The sequence below is a fragment of the Empidonax traillii genome, unplaced genomic scaffold (genome assembly GCF_003031625.1).
Source record: "Empidonax traillii isolate 1590-97213 ecotype Southwest subspecies unplaced genomic scaffold, ASM303162v1 scaffold55:size2822071, whole genome shotgun sequence".
Lineage (NCBI taxonomy): Eukaryota > Metazoa > Chordata > Aves > Passeriformes > Tyrannidae > Empidonax > Empidonax traillii.
The window spans coordinates 1,364,907-1,382,396 of NW_020955248.1; the positions used below are offsets into that span (position 1 = coordinate 1,364,907).

A 17,490-nucleotide genomic window follows, 5' to 3' on the forward strand; every position below is an offset into this window, starting at 1 on the left:
CCCCCCCCCCCCCGGCCCAAAGTAAGCATCACTATTCAAAGGGATCTAAAAATAAAACCTGCAGGGACCCTCCAAAGGGATATGGGAGATGCTCTAGAGATGTTCTTGCTTCAGGGGAAGGCTAGAGAGAGACATGGAGAAATAAAGTGGGGGAGGGAAGTGGATTCAGAGGTTTCTTCCCTACAAAAGAAAAAAGTAGTACCCAGGGGTAGGGTTGGGGTGAAAAGTGTATGTCTGAGACCTGGGGAAACTGAGCACACACCCCTGCAGGGCAGTCTTCCCTGTGTGCCTGGAAAGGGGGTGCCCTTTCCCACATGGAGCCATTTCGCACCCCTGCCGTTTCTCCTGGGCCCCCATCTTATTACGTTTTACTTTTATTTTTTTTGGTATGCTGAGATTGGATGCCCACAGCTTGCAGCTCCCTGAGGAGGCGCTCTGATTTTGGCAGCTTATGTAGAGCACTACCATCCTGCTGTCCCCACGCTCGCTGTACAGCGAAGCTGGGGTGGGGGTAAGGATGTCATCCCCCTCCTGGGCTGGTTGTCTCTCTGTACCCCCCTGGCTGCTCCACAGGGTGGCCTACAGGTGGTGTGAAGGAGACCTGCATGGTCATCTACCCCATATCAAACTGAACCAGCAACAGAATGCAGCAATCTGTGGTGCTGACCCCAAAATTTCCCCTCTACGGTGGCCTTGGTCTTGGGAGGGGCTCTCATACCTTTTGAAGGTCTCTGATATCCATATCCCTTGTTGGCAAACGGAGGGCTGGGAGCGAAGGTGGCACAGGGGAGACGTGTGGCCATGTCCGATGGTGCAGGGGGACGGTGAGGAAGGAGCTGGAGGTAACCGTTTTGCTGCTGTGCCTACAGGTCTCTGGGGTTTTCCAAAGAGAGGAGTCATACCCCCCTCCCCCCCTTATTTGCCCAGGAAAGGGGAAAAGGAAGCTTCATCATGGACTACACAAGAGCCACAAAGGACAAGTTGCTGAGCTCAGCCCTGCTACAGCAGCAAGGACTTTAGTGGGATATAAACTCATCAATGACGCTGAGCCCTGTCCCTGGAAGTGTTCAAGGCCAGGTTGGATGGGGCTCTGAGCAACCTGGACTAGTGGAAGGTGTCCCTGTCCATGGCAGTGGGCTTGGAGCTGAATGATCTTTCAGGTCACTTCCAACCCAGATCATTCTGTGACTGTACAATTGAAAGGGAGGCGGCAGGCTCTCCCTCACACTATCTGGTGTACCTGTTCCTGTGAATGTCACTGGTTCTGCAGTCACCTGGGCAGCAGAATGTCCTTGGGCAGCCTGTGGGGATGTGAGCTGAGTGGAGGGTGGGGGTTGTGTGGCTGGAGGCAGAGGAAAAAGGACCTTCAAGAACAGAGAGTATCTGGGTCATGGTTTGGGAGATGGGTGTCAGAAGTGGGGTTCACACCCCAACTTGAGACTCTGGGGCATGGCGGGGGGCGGGGAGGGGGAGCTGTGGGGAGGCAGAAGGGGACACACTGTCCTGCTTTGGGGAGGCAGGCTGGGATTAAAGGACAGGGGCAGCAATTCAGACCCGTGTCCACAGGAAAAGTTTGGGGCTGAGGGAATTCATGGGGTAAAAAACGTTCTTCCCAAGAGCAATATAGGACCCCGCCCTTTACCTTCACTGGAGTCTACATCGATGCCACCGTCCCCTCCTCCCTCAGGAGCAATGGGCTGAGTAGGGTAGAGATCAGGCGGGACTGAAACAGAGGAGCGGGGAGAACAGTCAAGCAGCAGGTTTGTCCTCCCTAAACAGATCTGTTCTTTGTCACCTCGGAGGTGTCCCAGACTGGGGAGACACCTGGTGAGACAAACTCATTGTCAGACCCAGGGCTCCCCGCTCTCCATCCTTTTCCCCTCCATCCTCTTCCTCCCCCGGGGCTGGCGCCCCGCCCCGTGCCCGGAGGCGGGACCGAGGCTGGCAGGGAGCAAGAGCTGCGGGAGGGAGCAGGTGGAGAGGCAGTCCAGCCGCACGCTGGACCTCCGGCCCCGTCCCTGCAGCCCTGCGTCCGCTGCTCGCCTGCCGCCCAAGCCCCTGGCTCGGATGCGTGGGCTGGTGTCTGCTGGGGAACTGATGCCTTCGGTCCAGACTTCCCGCCGATGGCTCTGATCTCCTTTACCGGCCCCTCAACACCCAACCTGGGACCCTCGGTCTCTGTCAGGAGCAGGGATGCCCGCTTTCCTCCTGGCACGCTGTGCTAGCCACGTGCCAGTCGCCTTGGAGTATTTTCCCATCATGTGTTCCTTGCCTCGCTGGGTCATTGAGCCATCTGTAGTCTGTGAAAATTCTTGACCTGTATCCTTCCCTGCTTGACCTGTATCCTCCAGGTCTGCTGTCTCTTTGGCTTCCTGGCCTTCACCCACCTTATTCCTTGATCACACCCTGCTCATACCTTGCTCTTGGTTGATCCTGCTGTGTCGGAGGCTTCGAGAAGAGCGGACGGCTTCACGTGGAGGTACAGGAGGAGTTTGTCCTTGTTCAGTAGGATACCGACTAAGGCGGGAACAATTTGGGAGCCATGGGCCGTCGGCTCATCCATGGTCTCTCTGGAGCCGCAATCTTCCTTGCCAGTGTGGCTCTCCTCTCCATGCAGCACCGTGGGGCTCAGGAAACAGCTCGGTATCCAGGGCTCAGGGAGGGGATGTTGGAGAAGACAGAGCAACGAAGTAAAGAGAGCACAGAGAAAGCTGGTGGCAAGGGGCAGAAGGACCTCAAAGTCCATTCTCCAGATCGATACAGGACTGAGGGAAGCCTAACACTTGGAGACATTTTCATAGCTGTGAAGACAACCAAGAGATTTCATCAGAGCAGGATGGAGCTGCTTCTGGACACGTGGATATCCCGGGCCAGTGAGCAGGTGAGCGTCTGGATTTGAACTAGAGAGAAGGTGTTTGGTAACGGAGCACAGATGGAGTGTCAGGGCAGGGGTATAAAAGCCAAAGGAAGGGGAGGATGGGCACTGTAGTCCCACGCAGTACTTTGCCTCATTTTCTGTAATTCTCAATTCATATTGAAAGGGTGATGCTACCCAGCAAAATGTTTCACCAGTAGCTGCTTCATGGGAAAGGCTGGGTAGAGAGGTCACACCAGATTGAATGCACTGGCCATTCTGGGGCTGCATGAAAGGGTGGTTTTCTATATCCTAGTGCCATGAGTTTGCTAGGTTTGGAGCTGATTTGCTCTCCTGGCCCTCCACCAGGATGCCTGCATTGCACCTGGGCACCCGTTTCCCTGGGAAAGTGGAGTACAGTGGGCAGGAGAACAAGGTAGAAGGACGTGGAGGACCTCCTGGAGTCAGCCCTGTTTACTCCCCAGTACATCAGTGCAATCCATACCTTGCTTTCTTGGGCAGATGCTTTTAGGTGCATGATCTTGTAGTGATGTGGGTGTATATTTGTTTTTTAAAATATTTCTTTTAACCAGGTGTCCTATGTTTCCAGCCTTTGCTAAAGCAGTGTTTGGAGCACTTCCTTCCTGTTAGAGGAGCTGATGTGGGGCACCACATTAGTGGTGCTGTGCAGACTGGCTTGCTGGTGGGCAGGAGTACTCCCCAGAGCCTGTGTGCTTTTCTCCCTCCCTCGCAGAGCTGCTCTTCAAGAAAGAAGAAATCCTGTGGCTGCTCCGAGGGGTGTTTTTTTTCACCTCTGCCTGTGTGTGATGGGTGCCCAGAAGGCAATTTCAGGCCTCAGTGCGGAAGGGGGACGGGGGCGGAGGTATTGGGTAGGAGAGCGCTTGAAGCAATGCAGGGTTTTCTGGGTAAGGGTGGTTTTCCACTTCATGGCGCTGCAACTGTCTGGTCTGCTGCGGTCGTCACAGGAAGCCGTGTCCTATTTTGAGCACGCTTCCTCTCCTGTCTGCGTGTCCCACTCAGCATCTGAGGTGCCCAGCTTCCTCCTCCAAGAGCACTTCTCCTCTCCATCTGACCTCAGCCCAGCAACTCTTAGGAGAAACCAAACCCAACCACGTGGCTGCACTGGCATTAAGATATTCTTACTAGGGCCTTTGGAGCGTGTTTTTAATGGGCAGTTTCTTTCCTCACGTGTTTGACAAACCTGGCCATTCTGCTGACAACAGGAATTAGCTAGCTCTGCAGATTCGTCTGACACACTCTGTTTGGCATGCAAGTGGTGTCCAAACCTGGGAAGAGGTGTTGAATTTTTCCATGCTGCTGCCAGCCTCTGGGAAAACATCGCAGACTGGGCAGGAAAATAGGAAGGAAGGGTAGAGTAGAAGCATCACTCAATTTTAAACAGTGTTTTTTCGGTGTTAGAAGTTTTTGTTGCAAGCTCAGTGTTTTCCTTCCCCTCCTCGGTTTTCCATGTTTTTATTCTGCTCTTTTTACTAAATGGCTTTGAGGGAAGGGGAATGGGAGCAGGAAGAGAGATAAAGGGAAGTACATGAAAGTCAAAAACCTTTTTTTTTTTTTTTAATATATTCCAGCTTGAGGGGTTTTTTGAAATTTAGGGGAAAAGGTTAGTTTTGAAAATTTGACAATATAGAAAACCTTGTTTAGCCAAAAAAAACAAAAAAAAAAGTTTTCAATTTGCAAAGTTCATTTAACTGTTGTGGGAACAGGGATAGTGCATCAGACCTATTACGGAGTTCTTATGGAGAGGCGTAGGTTTTAGGAGCCAATCTTGCAGAGATCCAGGTCTCAAAAGTCTTGATGGACAAAGACTGTCTCCTCCAAGGGTGACCCAGCATCTTTCTGTCTCACTTGCCCTTACACAAGGCTGGAGACCAAGTCAGTGAGTCCTTCACCAGTGGCCAGCAGGGAAATTTTAGCAGCTGACCATGTTGCTGATGCCAAGCCTGGCTTTGGAGCTCATTACCTGCACAGTGTCCTCCTGGAGGAAGCAACCCAGACCTCACAGGTCAGGCTTAGGTGACAGTAACAGGAGGCAGGAACAGCTGTGGTTTTTATCGCTAGGACAGACTGCATCGTAGCCAAATTAAAAGTCCTCTGTGTTGGACTCTGTTGGGGTAGACAATGAGAGAGAGACATTTTCTCTGAAACTTCACTGCTCAAAGAGATGATGTGCAGTTGGTGAGAGATGGGGAAGTGCGAGATGGCACTCTTTGAGGGACCGTGCTCTGCCTCTTGAGAACTGATCCATGACAAACTCCCCACAGGAGGTTGACGTGAAAGTCATTTTAGAGAAAGGCCTTTTCCTGAGCAAAAGTTTAATTTAAACAGGAGTGTTGTTTTTGATGATTGTGTAGGCTGGGCAGAATCTTGGAGTCACTTATATTCTTGGCCCCAGTAGTTTTGATGGAAGTAAGTCTATCTTTCTGGCCTGAAATGGCATTTTGTTCGGTAATGTAAACTAATTCTAGCAGCTCCCCCTCTTTTAGAAGCCCACATATCCAGCCAGATGAAATGAAACCTTTGAATGACCCATCCTGAACTGGCTTTCACATTTTCAGTGTTGTGAATGCACTGTAGATTTTGAATCTGTGCTCTGGGCAGGACACAACAGTAACCCTGCTGAGGTATTTGTGTTTTGGAGGGGGATTCTTCACAGACAAGTGAGCCTGGGAGATGAACATGGCCCTGGATTGTCAGGTTCCACGTATTTTTTTCCTTTTCCTACTTTTTCCTTATTAGCCTACTTCCCCAATTTGCGGTCAAGAAGTCTCAGAGTCTCAGAGTATTTATCCATTGAATGGACTCTTATGTTCATGAAGAGCTGCCAGGCAAAACTGTTTGACACAGTGGCTCCATATTACTGCTTGCACTGCTACTGAGTAGAGACATACCTTTCCCAGCCAGACATCTTGTCCGCTCCAGAATGGAGGGACACTTTCTGTGCTTCATCTCTCCTCAGGCCCAGGTTGGCTGCCTTGCTGTAGCACTGACAGCTGTCCTGGCCCCGTCTGTGTGCAGAGGCACCACAATGGGAGATCCTGCATGGCCCTGTAGATGGTCTGGTGGAGAACAGGAGAGCGGGTATGAGGGGCAGGCTACTCCTGTCTAGCCCATTTGCCTGCAGGGACACAAGTGACATCAGGTGGTTTTCTGCTCCCACATCCCCATAGGTAGAGTAGGTCTGGCGAGAAACCTTCTAAATCTCTTCCAGACTCCATTAGTATGGACAACAGTGACTGGTGTCTCTTTGAGAAGGAACTGTGTAACTGGCTCAAATGATCTCCAGGCAGGTTTTTAGCCAGGGCTGTTTTCTCTCTCTCCCATCCCAGCCATCGTGTGTGGCTGTGCCGAGGGACTCATGGTGGTGGTCACTTGGATTCTGGCAGCAGCTTCTGTTCCAGGTTGCCCACTCTCAGGTGTGTGATGGATGGAGGGACAAGGATGCAGGCAACTGCCTGTGCTGCTGTGATCTTCTTTAGCATTTCTGGAGTACTGTAACCAGGTTTGCCACGGAGATCAGAGTTTGGAAGAGCCAGAAAAATCAGATTTGCCAAGTCCCCACACTCATAACTCCCTTTTTCAAGTTATTTTGGACAGTCTAGTGTTGCTCATGGTGACAGCATACCTTCATCCTTGGTTTCTCATAGAAACATGTTGGATTTCTGTAAAAAGATGTTTCCCATTTTGCATCAAGAGAAAAGTCTCAGATTCTCAGAATATTTTCAGAATTGGAAAATTTGGGAAAAGATGCAGATTGTTATTTTAAGTCAATCAGATGTGATGTTTGTTAGACACATGATTTCTGGTCGGTTTTATATCTGTAAGCAAGTAATTTCCAGCAACAGTATTTCTTGGGTTTATTTTGTAAGTTTCAGAAAGTTTCAACAGTTTTTTTTTTTTCTTAAGATGAAATATTTGTCATAGTGGAAATTTGTGACACTGACAGGCTGTCAAGGGAAAATCCCGTGACATTGACAATCGCTGCCTTGCCTGAAGGTTGTGATAAGGTCCCCTGACCCAGAGCAACTCTTTTACCTGAAACTTAGCTAATTGCTTCTTGTCCCATGATTAACTTGAAAGTGATTTTAACTAAAATATTTTACTAGTGGGGGAGGTGGGAATGTGTGTATGGTCCATTACTGCAGCTCAGCTGTGGGAGAATAGTTCACCAAGCCACTGTGGCACGTACATCTGAGACCACGAAACCATCCTGCTATCTCTCCTTGAGCCAGGTGATCTCTGAGGGTTCTTCACTGCCTTCTTTTCATGTACAGAACATTTCTCGTGCTGTGTCCTCTTGATAGGGATATATCTCCAAAATGCTGGGTGGGTGTGGGGAGATGTAGGGGCTCTTGTCTCCTTGCCAGAGCCTTTGGGAGCAATGATGGCTCCTGGGGCTGTTGTCTGCCTGCCTCGTTCTCTTTGTCCCTGCGCAGGTGCTGTGTTTAACCAGCCTGTGGGCAGCTGGTGGGGAGACTGTTTACGGCTCGCGACTCCTTTTTGATTTCATGAAAGCTCATTTTCTGCCTGAGGAAAGCTTTTTTCCACTGGCCCTGATCCTTGCCTGGCCCTGAAGAGGGGGAGATATGCCACATAATGGGAGCGAGGGGGATTAGAGAAGCCCGGGGGTGGAGGAGGAGGAGGAGGAGGGGGTGGAAAATGGAAGGGGGCTGTGCACACTTAACACACAGACAGATGTTCTTCTTTTAACCCAAGCATCATTTAACCACAATGCTTTAATTTATACCAATGACACCTAAGCCAGGGCTTCCTCACCCCCTCACTCAGTGTCACAGATCCCCCGTTCCCAAGGCAGTGGGACGGGGGCAGAAATGAAGCCACACAAGTGCTGATGATTGTGCTATGCAGGAAGGGAGAGCATAGCCCTCCTTCTGTTCAATTGCTGCCTGAGAGCAGGCTACAGCAGCAGAGGATGGGTTTGGACTAACCATATTGTGTGTGTCCAGCTGTGAGAGGAAGGAGTGGGCAGCCAGGAGCAGCACCCGTCCTTCCCTGCAGGTAACCTCTTTTCCTTGTTTCCCCAGACCTACGTCTTCACTGATGAAGAAGATGATGCCTTAAAAAGGAGAATGGGTAATGACCTATCCTATAATACCACCTTTCCACCCTGTCTTCAGCCTCTGAACTGCCATGGCTGTGAGAAGGGGTCTGGCATGAAGGCTGGCTCTCCTGCACCATCACTGACCATTGAAACATGTCCCTCACCTTGTCCCATGGGAGGACCTCAACTTGTGGTGGTGATGATTTGGTGTATTTGGCTTGCCCCAGGGCATGCAGCCAACTGGAGGCAAGCTGCCGCCTGCCCTAAAGAATCTGTGGGTGTAAGCTACGCATGACAGAGCCCCTCAAGCCCTGCATCGTGGTTGGCAGTGAGCAGGGTGGAAGTGCAGATGGCAGGTGTCCTAGTCTTGGCCATCTCCTGGTAGGGGGAAAGCTGGAACCCATGTCACCATGAGCTGGGGTACCTGTTGGGAGGCCGTGAGGAGGCTGGCTGTGAACAAACCCCTTCCCTTCTGCCCAGATGTCCTTGTGACCGCTTTCCCTTGTGACAGTGCTTTCCCTCTGCTGTCAGGTGACCATGTGGTCTTCACCAACTGCTCTGCCGAGCACAGCCACCTGGCCCTCTCCTGCAAGATGGCAGCTGAGTTTGACGCCTTCCTGGTCAGCGGCCGGAGGTGAGGCAGAGCTGGTGGGGGGAACCCCTGAGACCAAGAGACACCCTCCTTGCCGCAAACCTCTTGTGTTTTCCTGTCTTCCCCAGCTGGTTTTGCCATTTGGATGATGACAACTACCTGAACCCTCAGGCCCTCCTGAAGCTCTTGTCCTCCTACTCTGAGACACGGGATGTTTACCTGGGGAAACCCAGCCTGAACCGACCCATCCGGGCCTCCGAAACACTGCCAAACAACCAGACGGTACAGCCTTTGGTGGTGATGCAGGGGCCAGTGGGTTGTTTTGGTGCCCTGGCTAATTGGCTGTAGACACACTGCAAGGAGAGAAAAGTCCCAGGAGCACTGGGCAACAGCTGAAAACTTGCCAGTCTTGTCTGAACATGGTTGTAGGTGTTTACTAAATTTGATCAACATAGGGGAAGAGTCTCACATTGCAGCTCTGCCTTTGGCTGCCGGAGGTGGACCAGAGGAGGCCTACAGAGCGTGGAGAGAGATGAAAAAGCGCTGCAAGGAAGACTCAGAGGAAGAGATATCTCTAGAAGACTTTTAGCAACTTCAGCTGTGCAGAACTGCCTGGGAACCAGCTCAACTACAAGGCCGCAGCACTGCAGCCTCAGCAAATTCCCCTGTCCGTGCACCCAGGACAGTTCTTCCACTGTTCCCCTAGTTCTCCCTTCCCCCTAAGTGACCTGACATATGCCTTTAGCCTATCTCTCCAAGTCCCCATATCAGAAGCCCTCAGGATTTGGTGTTCCTAGCCGGGGTCCTACCCCTATTCCTGAACCTTCTGTGTTCCCCTGTATATAAGCTGTCTTCTTGTTTTAATAAACTGCCATTTTGTGGGTCACATCTCTCGTGTGTGTGTCCCGTCTCCCAGTGCAAAATGTGCCACTGGGTCTTGCAGCAGGTCCCCCCGTTTTTCATCTCTCTCCACGCTCTGTAGGCCTCCTCTGGTCCACCCCCGGCATTTGGCTACCTGTCTGACAGGAGATAAGCCTGCCCTGGGCTGCCCACCCGTTGATACCAGCAGGAGCTTGGCCATTCCAATTATGAGGACGTCAAAATAAATGCTGTACTGCCTCTGGACAGCAGTCAGGGGTCTGGGATGACAGTAGGGCCGTGTTTGTCCTGGCATCAAAGCCGGATTTGCAACATTCCCACCTCTGGGAGTACGGTATCGTCTGAGCCTCTGCCGTTGATTTTCTTTGGTGTTTCTCTCCAGAAATCTGTGCGCTTCTGGTTTGCCACGGGAGGGGCTGGGTTCTGCATCAGCCGCAAGCTGGCAAGCAAGATGGTGCCGTGGGCCAGGTGAGCTGTGCAGCTGGTGAGCATGGGAGCCATCGGGGACAGCAACGTGGCTGCACGTTAATTCCTGGCAGTGTCAGATCTGGATTTGTGCATGTAGTGTTTGCAAAGGTGCAGAGTGCCGCATCCTACACATCTGAAAGCATGTGGGACTGGAGGAAGGATGTAATGGGTGGGTCTGCCCCTTCACTGAAAACAGGCAAGAGCAGGCACAGCAGCAAACATTATCATAGGATGATATACTTCCCTCTCCTCATCTCCTTTAAGCTCCTGGTTACTCCCCACATTCCTTCCCATCCCTTCAGCTTCCTCGCTTTTCCTATCTGTCTGTCTCCTCTCCCCTTCATCTGCCTCTCTACTTAAGCTCCCTTCCAAGCTAATTTTCTGTTCCCTTACCCCAAACCCTCTTCAGCTTCTTAGAGTGGCCACTGTCATTTCCTCAGCCTGACGCATGGAGATCAGAGGTATGTCCCAGAGTATTGTCCCATGGTATTGTGTTAGCCCAGCCTACAAGAAGATGATGTATTCCATGATATCCTAGGTTATGTCACAGGCTGTGTGCACATACATTGGTAGGCATTGGCTTTACCAGCTATAACCGGACCTGAGCGTATCCAGAAAGACAGGTCTGATCCACACCAGGTGGCTAGTTTAGATGAAGCCCATGATACACATTTTATGGTAGGAGGAGGATGATCTGTGATCTAGTGTGAAATTAAAGTGGCACAGAGGATAATGCCTAACCTGGCAAAAAGTCTGCCACTATTTTTTTAAAATGCTTCAAACACATTTGAACTAGCTGAGAGTTGTTATAGTAGACAGTGCTTCATGCTGCGTAACTGATTCCAGTTACAGAGGCCTTAAAATTGGGTTTAGGCTATCATTAAAGGATGCCCAAGCGTGTAGTGTTACATTACAGCAGAGCCACGGATGGCTTATGCAAGCTGCAAAACTGTTTCTTCCTCCTGGTCCTGGCTTTGTGCTCCCACCGTTTCTCTTGTGGTGGCTTGTCTGACCCCTCATGGGCTCAGTGCTGCACACCAAACAGGAGGAGAAGTGACTCTTTGAAGTCTTTCAGTTCTCTGCATCAGCTCACTGAGGAGCTGGTACGTATCAGGGACAGCACCTGACAATCCATGGGACAGCAATGGCTGGGAATGCTCAAAGAGTAAACACTTTCCCAAATCTTTGCAGGTGGAACTCAGGAATTTCTTGCCTAGTTCCAGGATTTACTCTGGTTTTCAGTAATATCCCACCCAAGTGGGTGCCTGTATCTGCCCCTACCCTTTTCCTAACCCACACAGTCCTACTCTCTTCCAGTGGCAGGAACTTCCTGAGCACTTCAGAGCTCATCCGCCTGCCGGATGACTGCACCGTGGGTTACATCATTGAGTGCAAAGTCGGTGGGCACCTGTTGCCCAATGCGCTCTTCCACTCCCACCTGGAGAACCTGCAGCTCATCCCCACCTCTCAGCTCATCCAGCAGGTGAGGAGGGGAAATGGAGCAAGAGGGAGGTGTGTGAGGAAGGCGAAGTGGAGCGGAGCTTGTGGGCACATTGCTCCAGTGCACTGATGTGCACTGAATCAATCATCTGCTCTTTTGGGGAGGCTTTCCTGACAAACGCTCCTTTGAAATGAAGAGCAGGTGTTGCCTGCAGCACAGTTGCCAGGCACAGTGTCCTGGGATCAGTGGTGGGGAGCACATGTATGGGGAGTGATGGGAGGGTTGAGGGCACCCCTAGGAGAACGTGGCACAAGGACAAGCAGAAATGATGACTGACTAGGAAAGGGACTTTGACATGGCGCCATGTCTGCCTTGTGTGGGGAGATAATAAGGGGTGTAGGGGGCTTGGAGAGGCGAAGGACTAGCAGGGTCCTCCATGGGGAGGAAGACAGGAGAGATGTGGAAGGCAGAGGCCAAGCCAGCAGAGAAAGAATGAGAAAGGGACCTTCTGTCACCCAAAGCAAGTTCCTTGGTCCTCAGCTCACCTCTACTCCCTGCTCCTTTCTCACCGCCACCTTGTAGGTCACCCTCAGCTACGGTGTCTTTGAGAACAAACTCAATGTTATTGAGATCAGTGGCCCCTTCTCACCACAAGAGGATCCCTCAAGGTATGGGGCATGAGTGCCCTGGGTGTTGCTATGGTGTGAGCCCTTAGACAATAGTTTGGGAAGGGTAGGGCAGCCAAGCAGCACGCAGGAGGCCGAGAGTGAGGGTCAGAAACCTTACAGTCACATGGATTATTGGGTGAGGTGCACACCAGCATTAAGCTGTTTGTGAACGCTTACAAACTTTGCAAACCTTTTTGGATGAGTGGGAGGAAAAGGAGCATTCAAAACATTTTATTTGGACAATTCCTAATCCAAAGGTATTGCAGTTTTTTCACATTTTGAGGCTGAACAAGCTAACTTTTACCTCAGGGACAGGAACACAAATGTTCTTTTAAACTCAGGAAAGGAAATTCTGCTTGCTTTTTCATTTCATGCTTTGCTGAGAAAACTGAAGGGAAAAAAGGAAAAGGTTCACTTTGGGCTTACTGCAAACAAAACTGTTCTTTGATTTACCTTCTCCTCTTCGAGTGAACAAACCTAAAGTTGTTATTTGCAGAGCATGGATAGGAAGATCCTGGCTGGAGATAGCAGGGGTGGGAAGGAGCTGGGTGATGAAAAGAGGAGCAACAGAACCATGTAGCTGGTGCACCAGGGACTGGTGCAGTACCCATCTCCCTGCCTGTGATCAGGGTGAGCTGCGGGCTTGGGCTCCATGGTCCAGAGCTGGATTCGGGTATCAGAGGGAGGCTTGTCTGCTTAGCTTTGCTGAGAAAAGACATCTTGAGGTGAACAACCAGTCCTGAGCTCTGTGGGGCAGGTTGGGCACCTGATGTGGAATGGGATGGGAGGGAAATGTCTTCCATTTTACAGCTGTGTGCTGGTGTAAAAACTGTCACCTGACCTTATTTTGCTTTCTACCCAGCAGGTTTCGATCACTCCACTGTCATCTTTATCCTGACACCTCCTGGTGCCTGCAGCCTGTTGGCTGGTGATGCCTGAGCCTCAGCTACAGTTGGTCCTGATGATACCTATGCACCTTGTAGGGGATGGGACACTGAAGAAGCTTGGTGTCTCCAATTTTGCCTTTTTAGAGGTGGTCTTGGGGCTCTGGGATGGCTTTTTTGGTCCTTACTTGATACTGGTGACACAGGAAAAGAGACAAGATCTTTCCCAAAGATGTATAACATGGGCTGGACACATGGATGAGCTTCCCATCTGTGTTGGATACATACAAGGGATGGGAGCAGTATGCCTTTTGAGCAGATCAAGGACCGAATAGTAACTGCTAGGCACCTCGGTAGAGATGAGGACTTGGTGCTCTGTGCTGTGGCTGCATCTTGCTGTCTAGAAATGCCCTAGGTGTGTGTAACCAGTGCCTAGCTGAGGATGGCTGACAACATGTCATGGCTCCAGACTCTGAGCAAGGCCTCTTCCTCCATATCTGCCTGTGCTTTCCCTGCTTGCAGCCGCTGACCTGCTGAGTCTCTGCCTAGTCAAGACCCTATAGAAATGGAAAATGTGACCATTTCTGTGCTGAATGACTACTGGAATAGCATGGTTCTTGCTCAGCAGAGGGGAGATGGGCAGAAAGTACAAAGAAGCAGGAATCCCCTGCTCTGCTGGGACAAAGGAGAGGAAGAGTGAAAGGGAGCCAGGAGAAGACTGACAGAGATGAGGACAGTTCCTGGACTGAACACTGATCTTGTATAGTGCTGCATTATTCCTCTCTTTTTACCTTCTTGATGTGGGGTCAGGATAATCTCTTGCTCTAATTACCAGCCTGTCGTCTGAGATGAGACTCCAGCTCCTATCTCTGAGAGGAGACATAAAGGATTAGAACTGGCTGAAAGAGAGGAGAAAGGAAGAGATGGAGAAGGAGCTCTCAGGAGCAGATTAGGGGTTACAGCTTTATAATCTTTTCTGTCCCCGACTAAAAAATTAAGTCATGGAGGAATGGAAACAGCAAGGCAAAGACCTTTTTATCTCTGTGTTTCTTTACTCCAGAGGCTAATATAGCAGCTTTCTGCCTACCTGCTGTCCCTGCTGAGTGCAACAGGGGGAAGGAGTGTACCCAAACAGGTTACAAGCTTTCTGGCATGTTTGTGAAGAGTCCTCTACTAAATATGGAACCTGGTGTGAAATCTGGGCAGTGCTGCTTGCTGGGGAATGAACTTTGGCATCATTTTGCCCTTGTACACACAGTTAAATGGTTGGGGGAGAGTGTTGCGCGGAAAGCTGGAAGGCAAAGAGGTTGTTTTAAATGGCAGGTGGTGCCACAAACAGGTATTTCTCTTTAAAGTGCATTTCAAAACAGACTGCTGGGATCTGTGAGAAATCCAGATGAAGGGACAAATGCCCTTTCTCCAAAGAGCTGCTCATCTTTGATGCTGCTGATGTGACTAAGCCTGCTGCTGGTGGGCTGGAAGAGCCAAAGGCAACTGTCACTGTGGCTTTGCTGTTTTGAAAACTGGCCACTCTGTCACCTCCTCCCCCCACACACACCAGCATCTCCTACACAGCATACATGAGGTTTAAAGGAAAGGCATCAGAAAGACCCTCTGCCTCTGCAAAGAGGGATCTAGAAAGGAATGAGCACTTTAATGTCTGGAGAAGCAGAGGGCAGCAGCCTGTAGAGCTGTTTTCCAGCCTGGTCATCCTTACTGGCATTTAATCAGCTTGTGTAGCAGCAGAGACCCCTGCTTTCTTCTGTTGCACAACATGCCTTTGAACTGGAAATTCATCCTGAGTAGGGACAGGGGCTAGCTGATGCCAATGACCATTCCTTGAGCTGTGCAAAGCACTTGGCTCACACAGCTGAGCTAATGGAGGAATCATGTGACACAAAACTGACACAACTATCATAAGAGAGATGCAGCATAAAGAAGTCCTGCCCCACAGGGCAAGCAGTTGGGTTTGAACTCAACCAGAAGAAGAAATACACTTTCATGAGAAGAGGTGAGTCTTCAAGAGAAATCTACACTACTTGGATATATCCTTTTTCCCCATTCAGACTTTCAGCTGATGTTAATAGAGACTTTGAGTTAAAAAGCCGGTCCTATCTGTAGATGTCCTGGTGACAGTTAGAGCAAAATGTGATTCATGTGAGAAAACTGGTACAGCAGCTTCACTTCCCTGGGGAAAAGCAAAGCAGTGAAACTGGAAGCTTGCTTTAGATCCTGGCCTCAGCTGGTCTGAATTGACCTGGTACCTTTTGCATGGCTGAAGATCAGATGTTTAATGGGTTGAGTCCTTGAGTGGATGCATGGGGACCTGTTCAAGACTGGGCTTCGTTGCTGGAGCAGTTAAGTGCCACTTTTGTGGAAAATGTCTTGTCTCATAAGAAAACAGAACAGATGAGAAGATCTCTGGGGCAGGGCATCTCTTGGGCTGTAGAGAAACGAATGATAGAAAAGTCCTGTTATGCCTGTGACGACAATACGCTGGAAAGAAAATAGCATCTCAGAGTCGACAAAAGAAACCAGGTTTTCTCTACGAACAGAGAGACAGCTTAACGGGACATTCACCACATGAAATCTGATCAATGTTAAAACATGAGTTAAAATTAGTTTCAGGAATGGTTCCTGCCCCTGGGGCTTGCTGTCAGATGCTGTGGTTTTACAGTCTCATTTTCCTCGTTTATTAAAATGTTTGGCTGCTTGGGAAAATAAGAAACAATCTCATCTGAAACTTTTCAGGAGACTGTCTTTTTTTATTCTCTTTCATGATTTTCTGATGTAACAAAGATTCTGGAAAGGTTCCACTGAGTCTATTAAATTTCTATTTTTTCTTATTCTTCCTTTTTTTTTTTTTTCTTTTTAATATCTCTACCTTTCTCTAGCTCACTCTTCCTTTTCTTATTGCAGGGAAAAAAAAAAAAAACAACCCAAAAAAACTCTCCAAAGAATGAAAAGGGATACAGACATGGTCTTTATATTTTACTGGGGAAAATGGGGTCAAAGTCAAAGGTGTTGGCATGACCCTGCTGTTGTACAACATTAAGTGTAGTTCAAGGTCTCAAGTACAGAGACCTCTGCCTGCCCAACACCATAGCAACCAACACTATTAACGATGTTTAAACTGTATACTGAAAATTCAGGAGAAGAAGAAGGAGGGGGGGAAAAAAAAGCAGTTGCAGTATTTGAAATGTAAAATATTAAGTGGGGCTTTCATGTTAACAATATCTTTTCTTCACTTTCCCCTTAGCGTGAAGAATTTTTATAAGAAAACCCCTATTTGACAGTGCAAAAAAAAATGCTAATGACTATCCTTTCTTTAGGGGAAAAGAGAAGTTAGTTGAAATAGGTGGGAAACTGCAGTTGTTGCTAAAGACTTGAAGGGGAGAGAGAAGAATAGCAACACTAGACAATGCTGCTGTCTCTGGTGCCAACTCCTCTTAACAGCTCTGCTGCCGCAGAAAAACAGATTTTTAAGCCACTGTGGGATTTACCCAACTTGTACCCAGATTACAGCCTTCAGCTCTCTCCCCAGGCTTCTTGCTAAAGAAGCGCCTTCAAAAGACAAGGAGTTTATTAGAAGCCAAAAGATGAGAAATAGGAACAGGAAGAAAGGAGATTGGAAGGAAGGAACCACCAAGCAGGGCCTTGGAGGAGAGCATGGGAATTTCAGCTGTGCATTGAAAATGATGTTTGGGAGCTGCCTAAAAGAACGGGAGACGGGGTGTTGCCTGCCCTCCCCCATCTCCCTCAACTCTGGATGTTTTTTTTTGTGATCAGGACAACTGCAGCTCACCAGTGCCACTGAAGATGCCAGCCTGTGAGTCAGTTCACCTTGGAGGGAGTGAGATCTTGTTAGGTTGGCCCTGAATCTCTTTTTTTTTTTTTAAATAACACTCCAGATAAGTCAAAGTCTTTCATCAAAGTTCTATTCAATTTCTTACAGCAGATTTAGCTTCTTATTTTTGATACTTCTACCCTTGCTTACAATGCAGACTTTTCAGGAAGTCCAGGGTGGGATCAGCAGCTCTTTTCATTGATTTATTTCTTTTGTCTTTGGTCTCTGAAATTGAGATTGACAGCTGGCTCTACTCACTTCTGGGCTGGATGCAAAGCTGAGGGAGGGTGGGTGACTGCTCCATTCAGTTATTGCATGGTCACAGAGAGGCATGGACCATCCTTATGTTCTTCCTGGAGGAACCTGCTAGCAGTTGGTGCTACAGTTGGATCTCATACCAACTGGGACTTTCTTCTGTGCCAAGCTGAGCTCATAATGCAGCTCCGCTAAAGAGGATGCTAGTATTACCACAGATATAAACAAGACCAGGAAGAAGAGAACCATCATAAATGTGTAAGTAATTGTGCCTGTTTTCACCAGCAGATACAGGGATTTTTCATGGAGACTTTCTACACAAATACCTGGGAGGTTAAAGGAGTGCAGAGCTGAGCTGTTGTTGCTCAGATGGCATTGCTTCTTTAAGGCTGTTCCCTATAGGCCTGAGATTTTTGTCACTTCCAATTTGATCCAGCTTGGACTCCAAGAAAGCTGGGAACTCATCTCTCTCCCTGTTTGAACTGTATGCGATTAATTGCA

General features: G+C 49.3%; 1 protein-coding gene across 1 annotated transcript; it reads left to right on the forward strand.

Annotated features, from left to right (window-relative positions):
* Window positions 1-1,664: 1,664 nt before the first annotated feature.
* MFNG (MFNG O-fucosylpeptide 3-beta-N-acetylglucosaminyltransferase) lies at window positions 1,665-15,723 on the forward strand. The gene is made up of 9 exons (XM_027879481.1): window positions 1,665-1,760; window positions 2,510-2,881; window positions 7,939-7,987; window positions 8,487-8,589; window positions 8,676-8,829; window positions 9,809-9,894; window positions 11,212-11,377; window positions 11,918-12,003; window positions 12,869-15,723. Exons 2-9 carry the CDS (start codon window positions 2,543-2,545, stop codon window positions 12,933-12,935), a joined length of 1,050 nt encoding a protein of 349 aa, XP_027735282.1. The 5' UTR covers window positions 1,665-1,760; window positions 2,510-2,542; the 3' UTR covers window positions 12,936-15,723.
* The last annotated feature ends 1,767 nt before the right edge of the window (window positions 15,724-17,490 follow it).